The sequence below is a fragment of the Podospora bellae-mahoneyi genome, chromosome 3 (assembly GCF_035222275.1).
Source record: "Podospora bellae-mahoneyi strain CBS 112042 chromosome 3, whole genome shotgun sequence".
NCBI classification, from domain to species: domain Eukaryota; kingdom Fungi; phylum Ascomycota; class Sordariomycetes; order Sordariales; family Podosporaceae; genus Podospora; species Podospora bellae-mahoneyi.
The window spans coordinates 1,909,744-1,925,151 of NC_085882.1; the positions used below are offsets into that span (position 1 = coordinate 1,909,744).

General features: G+C 49.6%; 5 protein-coding genes and 4 non-coding genes across 9 annotated transcripts; 6 read left to right on the forward strand and 3 right to left on the reverse strand.

Annotated features, from left to right (window-relative positions):
* Positions 1 to 2,595: 2,595 nt before the first annotated feature.
* QC761_305630 (uncharacterized protein) lies at positions 2,596 to 3,948 on the reverse strand. Its single transcript, XM_062877706.1, has 2 exons — positions 3,004 to 3,948; positions 2,596 to 2,946 (listed from the first exon to the last, which is right to left on the reverse strand). The coding sequence occupies exons 1-2, from the start codon at positions 3,204 to 3,206 to the stop codon at positions 2,655 to 2,657; spliced, it is 495 nt and encodes a 164-aa protein (XP_062733507.1). The 5' UTR covers positions 3,207 to 3,948; the 3' UTR covers positions 2,596 to 2,654.
* A 2,818-nt stretch (positions 3,949 to 6,766) lies between these two features.
* QC761_0053690 lies at positions 6,767 to 6,850 on the forward strand. The gene has a single exon. It is a non-coding gene; the product is annotated as a tRNA-Gln (tRNA).
* Positions 6,851 to 7,122: 272 nt separating this feature from the next.
* Positions 7,123 to 7,212, forward strand: QC761_0053700. The gene has a single exon. It is a non-coding gene; the product is annotated as a tRNA-Lys (tRNA).
* A 1,130-nt stretch (positions 7,213 to 8,342) lies between these two features.
* QC761_0053710 lies at positions 8,343 to 8,414 on the forward strand. The gene has a single exon. It is a non-coding gene; the product is annotated as a tRNA-Thr (tRNA).
* A 234-nt stretch (positions 8,415 to 8,648) lies between these two features.
* On the forward strand, positions 8,649 to 10,044 carry QC761_305640 (uncharacterized protein; the record flags this gene model as incomplete). Its single annotated transcript, XM_062877707.1, has 2 exons — positions 8,649 to 9,616; positions 9,677 to 10,044. The coding sequence occupies exons 1-2, from the start codon at positions 9,034 to 9,036 to the stop codon at positions 10,042 to 10,044; spliced, it is 951 nt and encodes a 316-aa protein (XP_062733508.1). The 5' UTR covers positions 8,649 to 9,033.
* A 762-nt stretch (positions 10,045 to 10,806) lies between these two features.
* QC761_305650 (uncharacterized protein) lies at positions 10,807 to 11,464 on the forward strand (the record flags this gene model as incomplete). Its single annotated transcript, XM_062877708.1, has 3 exons — positions 10,807 to 10,913; positions 10,968 to 11,115; positions 11,181 to 11,464. The coding sequence occupies 3 exons, from the start codon at positions 10,807 to 10,809 to the stop codon at positions 11,250 to 11,252; spliced, it is 327 nt and encodes a 108-aa protein (XP_062733509.1). The 3' UTR covers positions 11,253 to 11,464.
* Positions 11,465 to 11,859: 395 nt separating this feature from the next.
* On the forward strand, positions 11,860 to 11,954 carry QC761_0053740. Its single transcript has one exon. It is a non-coding gene; the product is annotated as a tRNA-Ile (tRNA).
* A 274-nt stretch (positions 11,955 to 12,228) lies between these two features.
* On the reverse strand, positions 12,229 to 14,216 carry EGC2 (endo-1,4-beta-glucanase; the record flags this gene model as incomplete). The annotated part of the gene is made up of 5 exons (XM_062877709.1): positions 12,229 to 12,723; positions 12,775 to 13,025; positions 13,084 to 13,395; positions 13,450 to 13,971; positions 14,025 to 14,216. 5 exons carry the CDS (start codon positions 14,214 to 14,216, stop codon positions 12,417 to 12,419), a joined length of 1,584 nt encoding a protein of 527 aa, XP_062733510.1. The 3' UTR covers positions 12,229 to 12,416.
* An 864-nt stretch (positions 14,217 to 15,080) lies between these two features.
* On the reverse strand, positions 15,081 to 15,394 carry QC761_0053760 (uncharacterized protein; the record flags this gene model as incomplete). Its single annotated transcript, XM_062872506.1, has 2 exons — positions 15,081 to 15,091; positions 15,232 to 15,394. 2 exons carry the CDS (start codon positions 15,392 to 15,394, stop codon positions 15,081 to 15,083), a joined length of 174 nt encoding a protein of 57 aa, XP_062733511.1.
* Between the last annotated feature and the right edge of the window lie 14 nt (positions 15,395 to 15,408).

The following is a 15,408-nucleotide window of genomic DNA, read 5'->3' on the forward strand; positions in this document are numbered from 1 at the left end:
TCTCGCTCCATCTCTGATCTTTACAAATGCCGTGTCATCCCCTGCCGCAACTAGATTTCAGGCAATAGCACATGATCTCGAAATGGCTGATAACACCGGTAAATTCCTACCCTGCGGTATTCGCCCCGTTGTCGGCCCGTTTGTTGTAGAATCAACCCAACGAGAAAGTTGCAGCCTTGTCCAAGCATTTCAGGATAATATCCATGAGCAGGTAATGGATCAGGCCATTCGGCCTCTTTGAGCTTCAAGAGAAATATGGGATCTGATGGTGGGATTTCCTTAGTCCATTCAACGTCCAAACCACAGCCAAAGATGCATGACCGGTTATGATCGAGTCTATTTATCATTGCCCAATGACTTTTCTCCAGTACCTCGTTTTGATTGTGTGAGTCGGACAATAACGATTCAATGGTCTCAATCTCAGGTTCACGTTCAGATTCCCTGACGAGTTTCAAGCCGATGCCGTGATGTCCTGCCTTCGCCGTTGGTGCCGCATAATCACCAACCACAAAGTAGCCTTGACAAGCAAATAAAGATTCGCAGCGTAGCCGCACATTGAGATTGGTTGACGGCTCCTGAACATCTTCACAGCCAGGGGGTTGACAGTGATATCATGAAGTTCGGCGCAAGATACGGTATTGAAACTGTCCAAAATATCAGTGGACCAGTCATCCAATCCGCCCGTCGACCGATCGATATATGTTAAATAATGATAAGTTAAAGGTGCTGAAAGAGACGCCTAGGACCATCTTGGTGCTGTGGGTGGGTTGATTCGTCCTTGACACCTCGACTTGGGGTGCTGGTTCGGCGGTTCTGTTTTAGGGTTCATTCTCGCAAGCTCCAAACTAGGTCATTAATGAAATTCTCTTTCCACAAACCGGCGAGGAATTGATTATTTCTAGTACTAACGATATGTTTCGCTAGCCCGGAGATAGAGATGAGCCGATCCTTGTCGAAACTTAGGCTTGCCTGAGAAACCTCTAACGCTGGGCCCTGATCGCATTCCAGTACACTCCGTCATTCGTAAAATGCAGAGTACGACTAGATAGGTATCTTTCTTGGACAACCCATGCTCTTCCAGCAAGCTTGTTTCTAATGTGCCGTCTGTGTTGTCTGAATTTCTCAACTCGACAAATGTTTAGAAGATGGCGCCCATCGCTTGACATTGTTTGACAGCGCCAGCGTGGGGAGCGCTCGAAAACCTCTGTCATGAGCGCCGACTCTCGGGTCCAGTCAGATGTCTATCTGGGAAAATACACGATGAATCGACCCAAAGACGTTCAATCCCAATGTAATGGGTGATTTCTATGGCATCCCAATATGTCTTTGACAAGGCTTCCGGCGGAGCCTGCTGGCGGAAGCTGTCGAATGTATCGGTAGTCAGGGCGAGGACTCTCAGGTCGCCCCAGTAATGACTATGCGTTGCATATCTAGCCTTTGGACGGCCCTCGTCCATCAATCGTAAACGCACCGAATCGCGGGAAACTTCGGACACTCATATAAGCAAAAAGGGTGTTGCTGAACGAGGCTCTCCGCAAGTGTGTGACCTGTGGCATGTTTCAAGCCAAAATTTACTCAAGTGTAAGCGTCTCTAGTGCTTGGCGAACAGATTCAGGAGTCATATTCTGGCGCTACATATTAAAATCAGTTACGGCTACTTTCCAGAGCCTAAGGTTTATCGTACCTCGATAGTCTGTCAACATGGCTTTAACTGTGCACTGAATATATCTTGTGAAATTAACATCTTCCATCGGGTGGTGGTCTTGTGCGCCGGTGCGAGAGGGTGTATCCATCCTTGAATCGCGGGTTTCTTCGACGCTATGTTGTTTTGCCAACTCAACGTCGCCAGATGTGTAAGGAATCTTAAGAGTAAGAACTACTTCACTGCCTCCAGTCGACAGTAAATACCACCCATGGACGCGCTCAGGAATCGTGCCAGGTACATATGATGCGTGGCTCTCAAGGCCATGCCTTGAGAGCTGAAAACAGATGTCGCATCCTGCAGCAGATGAGGCCAGAAGCTCCGAAAATGTGTTGTAGTGAGAGCCTCTACGTTTAACAAACTGCCCCCGGGGGGGAATTTTGAGGGTCGGGATCGAAACAGCGACCACACTCGTCCACCATAAACTTGCACTTCTCGCAAACCGTCGCTAGAGGTCTATACCATGCCGGGTCAATTGTATGTGCAGGCGTGGAGTCTGAATTCGCTAGAGCGGGAACCGGCGGTGTTCGTAGAATCGGTAGACTTGTCCGCGCTCATCGTCCTGAAAATAGGCAAGTTCGTCGTTGCCGGGGGGGAGGGGCGTAGCACACTGCGATGATTTCGAACCGTCTGCAGTTTGATACCCAACGCTCAAGACAAGTTGAGGACAGTGCAGTGTTAAGAAGAAAGACTCCCTCCCCAGATTATTCGACACAGGACTGCAACACAAATCACATGCTCAAGCAGGGTTTTGGAACCTTTCGTAACTCAAAAACGAACCATATTATTGCTCTCATCAAACACAGAGTGCGGACTCATGTTGTCATCTTCCACAAGTGAAACCGTCTCTCATTAAAGTCACATCACCAATCTCAAGTCAAAAGCCATCGAAATATAAGCCGGCAAAGACATCAGATTCAAAAAACAAGTGAAAAACTGCAAAACCCGCTAGCTAAACTAAATGCATCGCTTCGCTTCGCTCAAAAGCAAAAAAAGACCGTACATGTTTCCACCCCTCTCTTCCCCTGCCAGGCCTGAAAAGCGAGAGAAAGAGTGAGATGAAAAACAGAAAGTATTTCATACAACCCAGCACCAGCAACCCTTCCAGGTTTGCCATCCCGAAGACAGTCCTCCAGAACCCATTGCTGTTGTTGCCTTCAGGCGTCCAAATCTGACTGCAGCAGATTATACCATGACCGCATTTACAAGATGCCGCATGTGAGGACGTTGAGGGTGATGGAGCCCTGATGAGTAGTTATTAGTGATTTATATGTTACGAGAGTTCCAGGGAGGAATCTTACAGAGGCAGGAGCGTCAACGTTGCAGCACTTGACAACACCGGAGCAGGTACCGCCAATGACGCCGAGGACACAGCTAAGGAAGCCGATCGGAATGCCGAGGATGGGGGCGGGGTTGCAGCAGAAGGGCTTCTCGTTGTTGACGGAGCACTCGTTGACGGGGGTGCCACTGCCGTCACCGCCGCCAGTGCGGGCAACGACAACATTATTGTTGGCGACGTCAGCTGCGGGGAGAGCAGCGGCGGTCATGGCGACGGTGAGGATGGTGATGAGGCTGGAGAACTGCATATTGGCGGTGGAAGAGTTGGTTGTTTTGAGAAGCAAGAAAGTGTTCGATTGTTTGGAAGGCTGAGTTGGAACTGCTGGAGTAACTGTTGATGTTGATGATGAGAGCAGTTTAATGTCTGATAAAGGGAGAAGAAGGGAGTTTATATAGACATTTAGAGAGTACGCTTTCAGTCATATCATCCATGAAAGTTACCTTATTCAAAAGTGTGCCTCTCATCCAACCTGTCATCCCGGCCTTCTGCTTGCATTCGGACGTCTTCCTTGATTGTGATTGCGGGCTTCACCTAGATCAACATTGCATTTTCCTATCTTGAATCTGCAGAATAGCCTCAAGAGTGCTATACCTTGTCGTGTGGTGAAACCAAGGAGACGAAGAGTTGGAGTACTGCTTGGCAAACCTTCAGAAGCAAAAGTGTCACGGCATCTACGATGCCTACAAGAGCCCCAAGCCTGCTGCGACCCTACGACAACCAGTCAATGCTACGATGTCCCGTTTCCATGCATGATGACGATCATTGACTGGTTCAGCTCGCCAAACCCGTAATATCATGATGTAGAACGTGAAGCCGGAGCATACGTCAGTATGTCCGGCGCTTTCTGCGCGAGCTAACTGTCAACAAGAGAAACTTACAGCTATGCATCATACTGCATCTACCAACATATCTCTCCCATTGTCAGTGATAATGTGGCGCGTATGAAGACTCGGTCCAAACGCCAGCGCTGTAAGGGAAATGAGGCCAAGGTGGTTTGGCCGAACATCGGAAGGAGTGAGCAATGAAAGCCGTTGGACTGTACTACTTCTAGTTCTTCATGTACCTACCAAGGAGCAGCCTCGTGAATAACTGTCGAGGCATTTGTGTAATCCGATCTCTGCTATGTGAAGAAGATCCGTACAGCTACAGGCTAAAGGTGATTGGACGAACAATAGAGACACAAAGGGGAGATGGTGTCGTGGCAAAAGGGGTCGAAAATGCGGCCAAGGAGGTTCACGATCATGTACTAGTGTCGTGTTGTGTAGCATGAAGCAACATGATCTGATCTTGACGGTGAGCTATTGGCAGCAGAAGGTGGTGTCGAGGAGACGGCAGGCGACGGCAACTCCCCGAGGGGATGCAGGAGCATTGGAGTGGACCGACCAACCACAGGCACAGCTACGAAAAGCTTTCCACGGTCAGCCCATCCGCAAATTGGTCGGCTGCCAATAGAACCACACCCCAGTACACCGGAAAATGCGGGGAACAAGGGAGTGCTGCATCGTGCGGACTATTTCGAGAGTGATGTGTTGACTGTAAAACAAATCTCCATGCCACCTAACTGAGACAATGTGCACCGTTTTCTGTCTTTCGGAATGCATCACCTGCATCCAAAGTACTGGCTGGTCCCCTAAATCAAGGTTGAACGGCCCAGTTGTTGCGGTAAGTCGGTCATTTGTTCACAATAATCAAAGCAGTGCTCCTCAGCTCTCCACAAAATCGGCTTGTTTCTGTTGAGCTTCTCCTTGCTTGGAGGACTCAGCTACGCCCGGCCCGGAGCGCTTGCCCCAAGAACGGCCTGTGGTGATGTCATCAGGTGGACTTGCCGGCCCAGAGAAAAGTCAATGAAGTGCACGACAGAAGTCCCTGCCTAGGCCAGATGGTTGGGTCGAAGCAACGAAACCCGAAATGCAAAACCAAGGCTCCTGTTCCGATGGTGTACTACCCGACATCATACCGGGTTGCCGCCTGAAACCATTAAGTGTCATATTTCGAGACTCTCAGTAATAACCTAGCAAGAACAGAAAACAGCGGGTGGGCGTTTCTCTATGACGCTGTCAGTATCACAGCGGCTGAACAAACTGACAGCTCAGATCATGAGAACATGGACTACACGAGACCGCCCAAAGCACTTTGTTCACCGCCACTACTTTCCAACGGAGGACGACGGCTTTGGAGGCTCGCTTCAGAGCTGAAAACTCAGAAATGACAACACACATTCAACCACGGCTCGAATCCTATTGACTGGCCTTGACCAAGCCCGAGCGTTTGCATTACCTGGGCCATTGCAACATCGGCAACCGAAAAGTTGTCATTACTCGCTGTCATGCAACACAGCTGTTCATTATCCGCAGATTGCGCCTCACAATAACAGGATGTTAGCAGATGCAGATGCAGCAGTCTGCAGCAGTCGCCTTGTTGCTTCTCTTAATCATCCTCCTTGCTCGCCAACTTTTTCTATTCTCTGACCGTGCCGATCCTTTCTCTATCCAGCATGGTCGACACTCATACACGCTCGTCTTCCCCTTGCTCCAGCCTTAAGCTTATCTCAACCTTCACTACCTTGCAGAAAAGGCCAAGCCGGGCAATAAGCGGGAAGGATTTGACTGCGAGAAGCGGACTGGGAGTCGCGGGTAGTTCCGTTTTGGCTGACGTTAATGTTGTGGATATCGAATCATGACAATTGGTAGGTTTGGCTTCCAGCTCTTTCGACTAACCGTCAGGCCACACCTTCATGATGTCTACTGACGCAAAGGTGCCCCAATGCAGCCAGCCCCGAGACCGCTCACCCCATGATGTCAACTGTCGTTCGGTCTCCCGTCCTTCTCACGCCTCGCTCACTACTACTGTTCATGACAGACCGACAGTCGAAAATACTCCGGGCAGATCGACAAGCTGCAGCTTGATCCTCTCTCGAATCTCGATATGGAAACCACCCATGATACGGAACGCGTCCCAACGTTTAAATTCTGCGGGCACCCACACCTGGTTCGAGATGATGTCTGAGACCTTGGAACTTCGTAGGTGGAACAGTTGATCATTAACATTCTTGGGATAGCTGCTGTCGAAGTTCTGGCTCAACGATACAGCAAGGAACTCGACACACTTGGACTGGGGCTCTGCCAAGGTTAATGGCAGCGACAAACTTGAAGGAAGCATTGAGGCGTTCCGGCATTTACACCAGGGTTATCCGAGGCCTGCTCCGATCATGATGAAGTCAAATTCTGGGGGTCAACCGGATCCCCCCTTCAAGACTAGTTTTTGGGTTGTGGCAATGTTCTCCTGGCTCTCTCCAAATGCATCAAACCACCAGAGAGACAGGCCGGTTTCCATGGAAAAGCCTATGTTAGGAACTTAGGATTGTTGATATGGACACATGATCACGGATCTCAGCAGCCACGAAGCTCTCGATCATGGAGCAGAGGATACTCACAGGTGACAGGCTGTTCATGTATCAGACATTGACACCAGCTATTGCGTCTTGAATCTCAGCCGGATTAGATCCATACTCTCGATGACTGCATCTTCAAAACACATTCATCTAGAACTGCGCATTTCGAGTCCTCAACTTGTCAACTGTTGGAAGACTTGAGGTAGGTGGAGCCAAGTCACGATTCAAGCTTGTGGAGCGAAGGAGGCTTCAACACGACAAAAGGTAAGCATATCCTTGGGACTACTTGTGCACTCTCACCATAGCATTTTTCTATCATCACAGCATAGGTCAAGGTTCTATAGTGTAGCGGTTAGCACTTCGGATTCTGAGTATCAGAGCCATTCCGGCAACCCCGGTTCGAGTCCGGGTAGGACCTCAGCAACAACATTTTCTTTTACCAATTATGCCTTAGCCCGTTAATAACGGTGGGCACTGATTCTTTTTCTCTCCTCCACAAGCCACAGAGAGAAAACCGCAAATGCTCTCAGCCCTAAAAGCCGTTGGCTCCACCTCCTTTCGTTCAACCCCTGAACCTTGCTTTTTAAGCTTCGCACACAAGGACCACCCACGAGAAGCTCAGATACATGCTTCAAAAGTAAAACTTCCACCCAGCAGATCTCAACGTATACGGCTCAGGCGATGCATGTCGCCCGGCTAGCTCAATCGGTAGAGCGTGAGACTCTTAAGGAGTTCCCCCGTCAAATCTCAAGGTTGTGGGTTCGACCCCCACGTCGGGCTCAAATCCCGGCATCGAATGTGCCATATTTTTGCTCATTTCGTCTTTTTCTTTATTTGTACAGCATGTTTGGCAATTGGCAGTCAGATCTCTGGATCTACAGGAGAATGATACCCACATGGAGGTTGACAAGTGTTTCTCCACACCTTATTTGACTAGGATTGATATCACTCGTTGCTGACAGAGCAGGCTCGAGATTGTATCTATTGCATATGTCACACCTTGGAAACCCCCAATATATTTCCTGTTGCTGCGGACGTTTGTGGTGCCCGGTCTCGGTAAGCCGATATTTGGTCTGGTATGACTCGAGATAACTTAGGCTGTCTAGTATTCTTCATGATGTGTGCTAATCTGGGATCTCAGGGTCCAGGGGTCTTCTCAGGTAACATTGGAGGCTGGTGGAGGTTGCACTGCACCAGATATGTCTCGGCTGTTGGCAGTTTTGATCGTATACCGTGTATTGTATTGTCTATTCGGTGAGATGTGGGCGTTTTCCCATTGGTGTCAGGTGTCACGGAGGCTTCTGTTATGAAACACGGATGCTCAATATTTCGGGAGGGGCTTCGACCCTGGACTGTGAATGTCTTCTGGCACATGGAAAAGAGAGATGGTTAGCCATATCCCCATGGGTGAACTGAACAATATATGTGTGACATTGAGAGATATGCTAGTGCAATGGAGGTGCTGGGTGATTGATGGTTGAGTTGACCGTGACTGAATCCAAGTCATATATAGATGAATTCTCATGATGAACTTTGCAGCATGAAGAATGCAAAGGAATGTGAGCTCTGTTAAGGACTTTTGTCACTGTGATAGGATCAGTTTGGGCTTGCGTTCAGGGATGAAAACTTTGAGAGCTGACAGATAAACATAAAAGTTAACCTGCGGGCCAGGCCGGTGGTGATTCACAATAGCCATCGGACTCATCAATTGTTGAGAGATAGCCGTTTACGCCATCTGCTCGTGTTTTTTTCAGTTGAGCACACTCAGACGACTATGTTTCAGTTGCACCTTCATTTAGCCACACCGAAGGTTACCACAACCACATGAAAGTTAAGAAACTCCACAAAATTTGTTGACAGCTATCATGAAAAGCGTCAAATCCACTCACAATCTCAACCGGTAAACCCAAGCCCGCATGGCTCAGTGGTAGAGCGCATCACTAGTAATGATGAGGTCGTCAGTTCGATTCTGGCTGTGGGCATTCAAATCTATCTTTTGCGGTTTCATTTCGCTATTTTTGCCTCCCGTAGCACTGTTTCCCCATTTCTTTGCAAATCCCAATTCCCAAAACATCAGGCCACATTTTGTTTTCCCGCCCCAGTTGAGCGCTTGTCGCGGGGCGCACAGTTGACCCAAATCTGCGGGACCCCTCCCCCGATTGATAAGTGTGGCTTGCCAAGGATCCACTAATTCTGGCCCGAATTGGCATCGCTGGCGCGGGGAGCTTGGACCTATCTGAATGTGGATATCCACCCACCTCATCTGGACCTCACAACCCAACCACAACTCCACAGTGGCTCCTTTTTTTTCTGGAGTGGGTTTTGGGGCTGGTCCTTTTTTGAATCTGTGCTGGTTCCATTTCGCTTTGGCAAAGAGTCAAATAAGAAGTCAGATGAGTGGCGCATCGACGGGCACCACCAGGGACCACCGCAATAACTAAGCAGAGAGCGGCGCTAAAAACTGCAGATGTTTGAACGTCTCTCCTCTCTTCCATTTTCATCACTCTCATACGATCACCCCAGCTATCAACACCTCTTTCTTCAAAGTGCAGGAGATACCTCATCATCATCAGCCAGAATACGATAAAAGAGAGCAGCAAAATGTCGTCACCAACATCCGGCAACAGCCCGGTGAGAAGCGGGATGGAGACCCCGCCTACGCCTCACCCCATCTCGGATGAGGTCCTGCGCGCCGTTTACGCGTCAGATATGGAAATGTACCCCGCGGGGCTGTCGTACGACAGACTCTGCAGCTGGGTGGCGGCCTGTCCCGAAATGTCGATATGCTGGTCATCACCCAAGACGGGAATACTCGGTGTGGTTATTGTCTTGCCCATGTTGAGGGAATACTGGGAGGACTTGCTGGTGGGAAAACTGAAGGAGCCTACTGTCGACGCGCATACCATGTTCCCTCACAACAACAAGAGGGAGCAAAAACCACAGGCGGAACATGTTGAGGTGGCAGGGGCCAGGCAGATCGGCGACGGCAAGGCACCAAATGGAAGGATATCTGCTGTGCAGGAGAACGAGGAGCAACAAGAGGTTGGACTGCATGTTTATCATATCGAGCGGTTAGCTGTCGAGCCACCTACTTCGAAGCAGAGGAGGTTTTCAGAGATTGCTATGGAGGAGGTTACGAGACGGGCGGCGGAGAAGAAGGGGTGGAAGGTTGTTGGGTTGTCTGGTATGTCTTGCTTTTACCCTCACCTCATATGGCGGATGGTAATACTGACGTAACAAACAGCTCTCGTCGCGACAGATGGTGGGAAAAGGACGTTTCAGCGCATGGGCTTCAAGAACACCGGCTACAGAGAGCTGTTTGTCACCAAGGTAATACGCAGGCCTTCATATGCCGCCATTGGCATCGGGAACAGTCCCAGCATCCCCGAGGATGCTGTTGACGAGCCCGAGGAGCTGGACATGCTCTACATCTACCCTGAAGATGGAGCGGGGGGCAAGAGCGTCAGTGAGATTATTGGATATGGCCGGACAGTGGTTGCCATGTCTGAGATGACTGTCAAGCGCGTCAGTCAGGAGGAAGGGGAGCTACCAAGTCTGTTAATGTCAAGTAATGGGAATGGCTGTGCATTGGAATTATCGAGCTCGATTTGAGCAGTTGGATAATGAACAGCAATCAATGCACAGCCGGGGAGCAAATAAACGAAGCAACATCTCTACTCCACTTGCTTGTACCATTTCAATTCTGGTCTATCCAACCAGAGTCAGCTCCGTGGAGATACTACTGATGACCCAGGAAGATCCAAGCTCGGGGACGTCTACTGTGCGGGGATAAGAGACATTGCTGTCTCGGTTCACGACTGCCGGTATCACTGCGTCTACGGCCCGTCTGCATACAACCCTGCGATCTGGTGTCTATGGCACCCTAAAGGGGGGGGAAATGCGGAGGTGGAAAGACAATGTGGATTGCTTTCAGCCCAAGCAGGACGACATCGAGGGACTGCAGCGCGGGTATGTTGGATGGACAGAGCCGGAATTCAGACCTGATGACGCGGCAATTGCCGTGGATCAATGGGCCAGCCATGGCCTCGAGGAAAGACTCCAGCTGGATCATGTTGCGATCGATGGTTTCGATGTTGTGATCGAGAGACAGGATCAACAATGGTGCTGCCCAGTTACACGAAACAGTCTCCCATTGGGCGTTTGTGTGAGTCGTTGTTGTCATGGATTGATGGTTTGACGCTGGTCTATCTATCGGAGGTCATGGAAGAAGAGTTGTCAAATGGGGAGGATGGTAGGGGTAGACTCAAGTATAAAGAGGCGGTCTCTTGCCCTCGAGAGAGGTCAAGCTTTTCATCAGCATCAACCAACCTCTCGAGCAAACAATAAACCACAAGAATCATCCCAACCATCAAAATGAAGTTCACCGCCACCACCGCCCTTCTCGCCCTCCTTACAACCGCCACCGCCCTCCCCTGGTCCTTCAACAGTGCCGGCAATGGCAAGCACTCTGATGAGATCACGTACGTCTCCCTCCCCCTCACCCTCTATCACCCTTTTCTGACATCGAGTAATAGCCTCCACCTCACCCTCGACAAAGGAACCACCACCGCCCACCACCGCCCCCCCAAGTCAAAGTCGGAAGAGATGAAGATCATCATGGGCATGTCCGATGTCTGCCTCCGCGTCTGCTGGCCCGAATCGCCCAAGTGCCCAGAGGAATGGGTAAGCATCATTCATCATCGGAAGCAAGCGCATGGGGTAATTGCTGATGGCCTGTGTCATTGTAGTCACCCAAGAACATGGGCAGCGACGAGGATCCGTGCTGGACTTGCTGCAGGAAGATGGAGCATGATCTTTGAGCACAAGACTTTTCTCAGTGGCAAAGGGGCCGCTGGGTTTTGGGGTATTTGGTAGCTGTTGAAGGGACATGTCGGAAGTTGGATTACATACACTCCTTTGGTGAAGATAGCTTACTCTTCCTAGGACTTCATGTCAACGAAGGTTGAAAGGTTAATGCCTGGGATGACAGATAATAAAAAGGTGACTAGAAAATAGAAACACTGTTTCTGCAACTTTGATGACATCTTGAGGTGAAATCTTGGATATGCATTGGCATGTTCATGACCCTCGGCTCTGCTTCCGTTCGATAGCTAACGGTAGGCAGGTTAACCACACCGGTGGAGAGTTGAGATCAAATACGAGCCATTAAAGGATCACGGCTAGGCATCTCGACTATCTCAATATATTATCCGCTATATTTCTATGGCCCTTTTTACATAGCAATTGTGATTTGTTCGTTGCTGACAGGATACGCGTTGGACACGCTAGGTAAACTCGACAACTCCCACCACAGATAAGCTCTGAAGATAGTCATCAGAGACAAGAAAAAAGAGAAAATGGGTAACGATAAACTGTTGTAGTGAGAAAGAAAGCAGCAGCACAGTTAAAAAAAAATTACAAAAGAGATGCCCAATAACAGGATTGAACTGTTGACCTTCGCATTACCACATGCTGGTTTCCCAGTATTAGTACGACGCTCTAACCAGCTGAGCTAATCGGGCTGATGTGGAGATTATTAATGTTGTACTTGGATGTGGCTCTCATTAACAAGTTGAGCCCTTTTCCTGGAGGGTCTCGAATGCAAGTTGGACACTAGGAACAGTCCTGCGTATGCTATCTATTCATTCAACTCCCTTCTGGGAAACGAAACATTAGTGTAGTTTGGGGAGGTCCGGCGTTGTGATATACTCCAACATTAGTATATGGCGTTGACGGTGTTCAGACTTCAGGGGCTCAGTAAACAGGTCCATGGGCATACAAATACTTTCGACAGATCTCATGCAGCTCGTACTATAAAAGGAGCTTGATTGTCTATTTGCGTTTTGTGTGAGGTAGTCTATACAAATCACGGTAAACTCCCGGCCGGTTGTACATGAAAAAGTATCAGCTGCTGTTTCCTTTTGGAAGGATTCTTCAGCGCGCCTCCTCGTGTGGTTCACCCGGATTGATGGTGAATATCCCATCTACGGTGTTCGCCCCTCTGCATCCCTCCTCAAAATCTCATTCAACCCCTCCCTTTTCACACAGTTCTCCAACTTGAAACTCCCCGCCAGCTCATCTAGCTCCTCCAACGTCTTGCCCTCAAAGTAACTCGCATACTCCCAGCACAAAATCTCACTCATGAGAGTCTCCCTCAACACTCGGTGAATATGCCCCTCTATCTTCCAGACTTGTGGGTATCTCTTGTTGATATGCTCGGGAAGAATTGCCTCCTTGAAGTGAGCGATGACGGGCTCGTAGATGTGCTTTACGGCAGAGTCGTCGCGGCCCCTATTCCGGAAGTGTTAGAAGAGAAGTGTCAGAGTATTATGTGAGGCTTACCATTTATCAACACCCAAACGCTTCTTCTTCTCCAGAAAAGGCTTGAGCAGCTTGATGTAAGCCGAGTCTGGCGAAGCGTGGACCATGCCTTGAAACCCAATGTCTTTGTACAGCCAAATGCTCCAGCTGATCTCATCTTTCTTGTAGATTTTCAGCTGCTGGCCTAGCAGGTCGTAACGTTGCTGATTGACTTTCTCATAGTTCTCGTCTCCCGGGCTCGCATAGACGGGACCAAACTCGCCGTTCCAAATCTGTCATCGTCAGCACTAAGTCAAAGTCGAACACCTATGCCATGGAAGCCAGACCCACCGGGACACCTTTCTCTTTCATGAACTGCACCTTCCTCTCGTATGTCTTCTGCAGGGACTCCTTCTGCTCGGGGCTTCCAACATAGGGCTCGCCTGCTGGGAAGCCAAAGCTGGCGTAGTCGTGTATGGCGTACACGCAGTTGGGGAGGACTTCCTTGAACCCGGTGAAATCCATGGCGTAGGTGTTGCCGTCTAGAAACAGGATGTGATCCGGATCAACCTCGCGAATAGCCTTTTCCACTCGCTTGTACCAGGCTTGAAGTGCAGTGTGGTCAGGGTCGGCGGGTTCGTTCATGGGGTTGTAGCCAGCGACCTGTTCAGTTGAACGTCAGCAGGGAAGCCAACTGGCAAAGGGGGCTTCACTAACCCAGGTGTTATTTTTGTAATGCTTCGCAATCTCGACCCAGAGATCCGTCATGCTGTCCTGAAAGACTTTGAAGTCCCAAAACAAAGCTTTGTGAATACCCGCATCAGAGTGCCAGCCTTGATTTTGGCCTCCAGGGAAGGTGTGCATGTCGATGATGGTATATAAGCCCTCCGCTGCACAGGCGTCGACAATGCGATCAATGAGCTTGAAGCCTTCTTGCTTGATGATGCCTGGATTGTGGTCGTCAAGGAAGTGGTGGTAGTTGATGGGGATGCGGATGCAGTTTAGACCAAGGGAGGCAAGAAAGCGGGCGTCGGAGGGAGTGAAGAAGTATTCGAGGAACTTCACGGGTGTTAGACCATGATCAGTAGTGGAAGAAGGGGCAACAGAGCCGACCTTGTCGAAGAAGAAGTCATATTTCTCCTGACTGAGAACCTCGAGCATTGCCTTCCTCATCTCATTCTCATGACCAGGGTAGCCAGTGATGAAGTTCTCCATGTTGGTGTGACCGCCAGTGGCACACTGTTAATAGTCAGTGGTATTTCCCAGAATACTCTAGAATAATTGACACTGACACCTTTGAGAATTACCTGCTTTCCATCAGCATCAACGATGTCAGTCCCCTCCACACGGAGGCATCTCATTGGTGTCTTTGGCGCCATCTTTCCTTCAGTGCCCAAAGAGCAATATGTGAAGGGGGATGGAATCGAGACAACAGTTGAACGGTCATGACAACGTTGATGTACTCGCATGGCATGGCTGACCATTGGAGCGCATGCACCTGTTCGTCATGTGGGCACCGCCGGAGGGGTTCGGGCATCAATACACCGCGCCCCGGATGCCCCACACCGATCCCGGATGTCGAACTCCGGATTGTATCCACAGAAAGAAGGACTAAATAGTTTAAACCGGAGGGCAAACCCAGTAGACTGCATTGGATGTGATATTTGCGATCTCAAAGAGCTTGGTTCGCAGAGGAGGTCTTGATAATTGGTGGCTTCTTGTTCCTTTCACGACCGTCGAGATTGGTGCAAGTGCAGCTGTGCTGGGTAAACGGGGCGCGGCCGAAGCATACTCATCAAGTGTCGGTCGCAGTTTGCTCAAGATATGCTTGACATCCTCGTTTTGGTAAATTGTACAATGAAGAGCCGGAAGATAGATCCATGATCCCATTTCTGTTTCGTGAATTAGGTGCTGCAATTAGTCGAGAAGACGTCGTTGAGAGAGGGTGGGTTAAGAAGGAAGAAGAGCCGCCATGTGACTAGAAGCGGACATGGTGCCTTTTAGTTGTATACCTAGGTAGAGATAGGTACCATTTTGCCAGTGGTTGGCACAATGAACAGGAGCTGCCAACTGAGGCTTCTATCAATCTAGAGTGGAATCAAACTTGCTAAGTGGGGTGCCTCCAAATCCTGTTTATTACTTGTCAGACCTACAGAATCGGCTTACAACAAGATGTGGGACATCTCACATGGAGTTGTCAATGCCCATATCCCAAATATCGTTGCGAGTCGGTTCTGTAGGCCCAACAACTAGGTAGGGTGCGGAAACAAGATGAAGAAGCTGAAGAATAATTTGTATACTTCCCCAATTATTCCGGATGGTGCTTTCTCTTCCACGCCTCAACGGCGTCAACTACAATCTGCGCCACAGATAGCACTCTTTCCTTACCCAGTCGGCGTCCAAACAGCTGAATGGCAGCCGGGGTGCCATCGAAGAGTTCGGGATCGTCCGTCTAACTGTCAGCGTACTGTCCATTCGTTTGATGATTGTTATATTTACATGAAGCCATGTTTCGCCGATCCCTGTCGGTAAGGGGTTGGAAGTTTGGGTTCAGGGTGTCCAGGTTCTTATCCGAAACGGTAATCGGTATCACGGCGATGCAAAAGTTGAGCACGTTGAGAGCGCTTGTGTACGCCGAATGAATGAACTTTCCAGGTGGCATGGCGCTATGTGGAC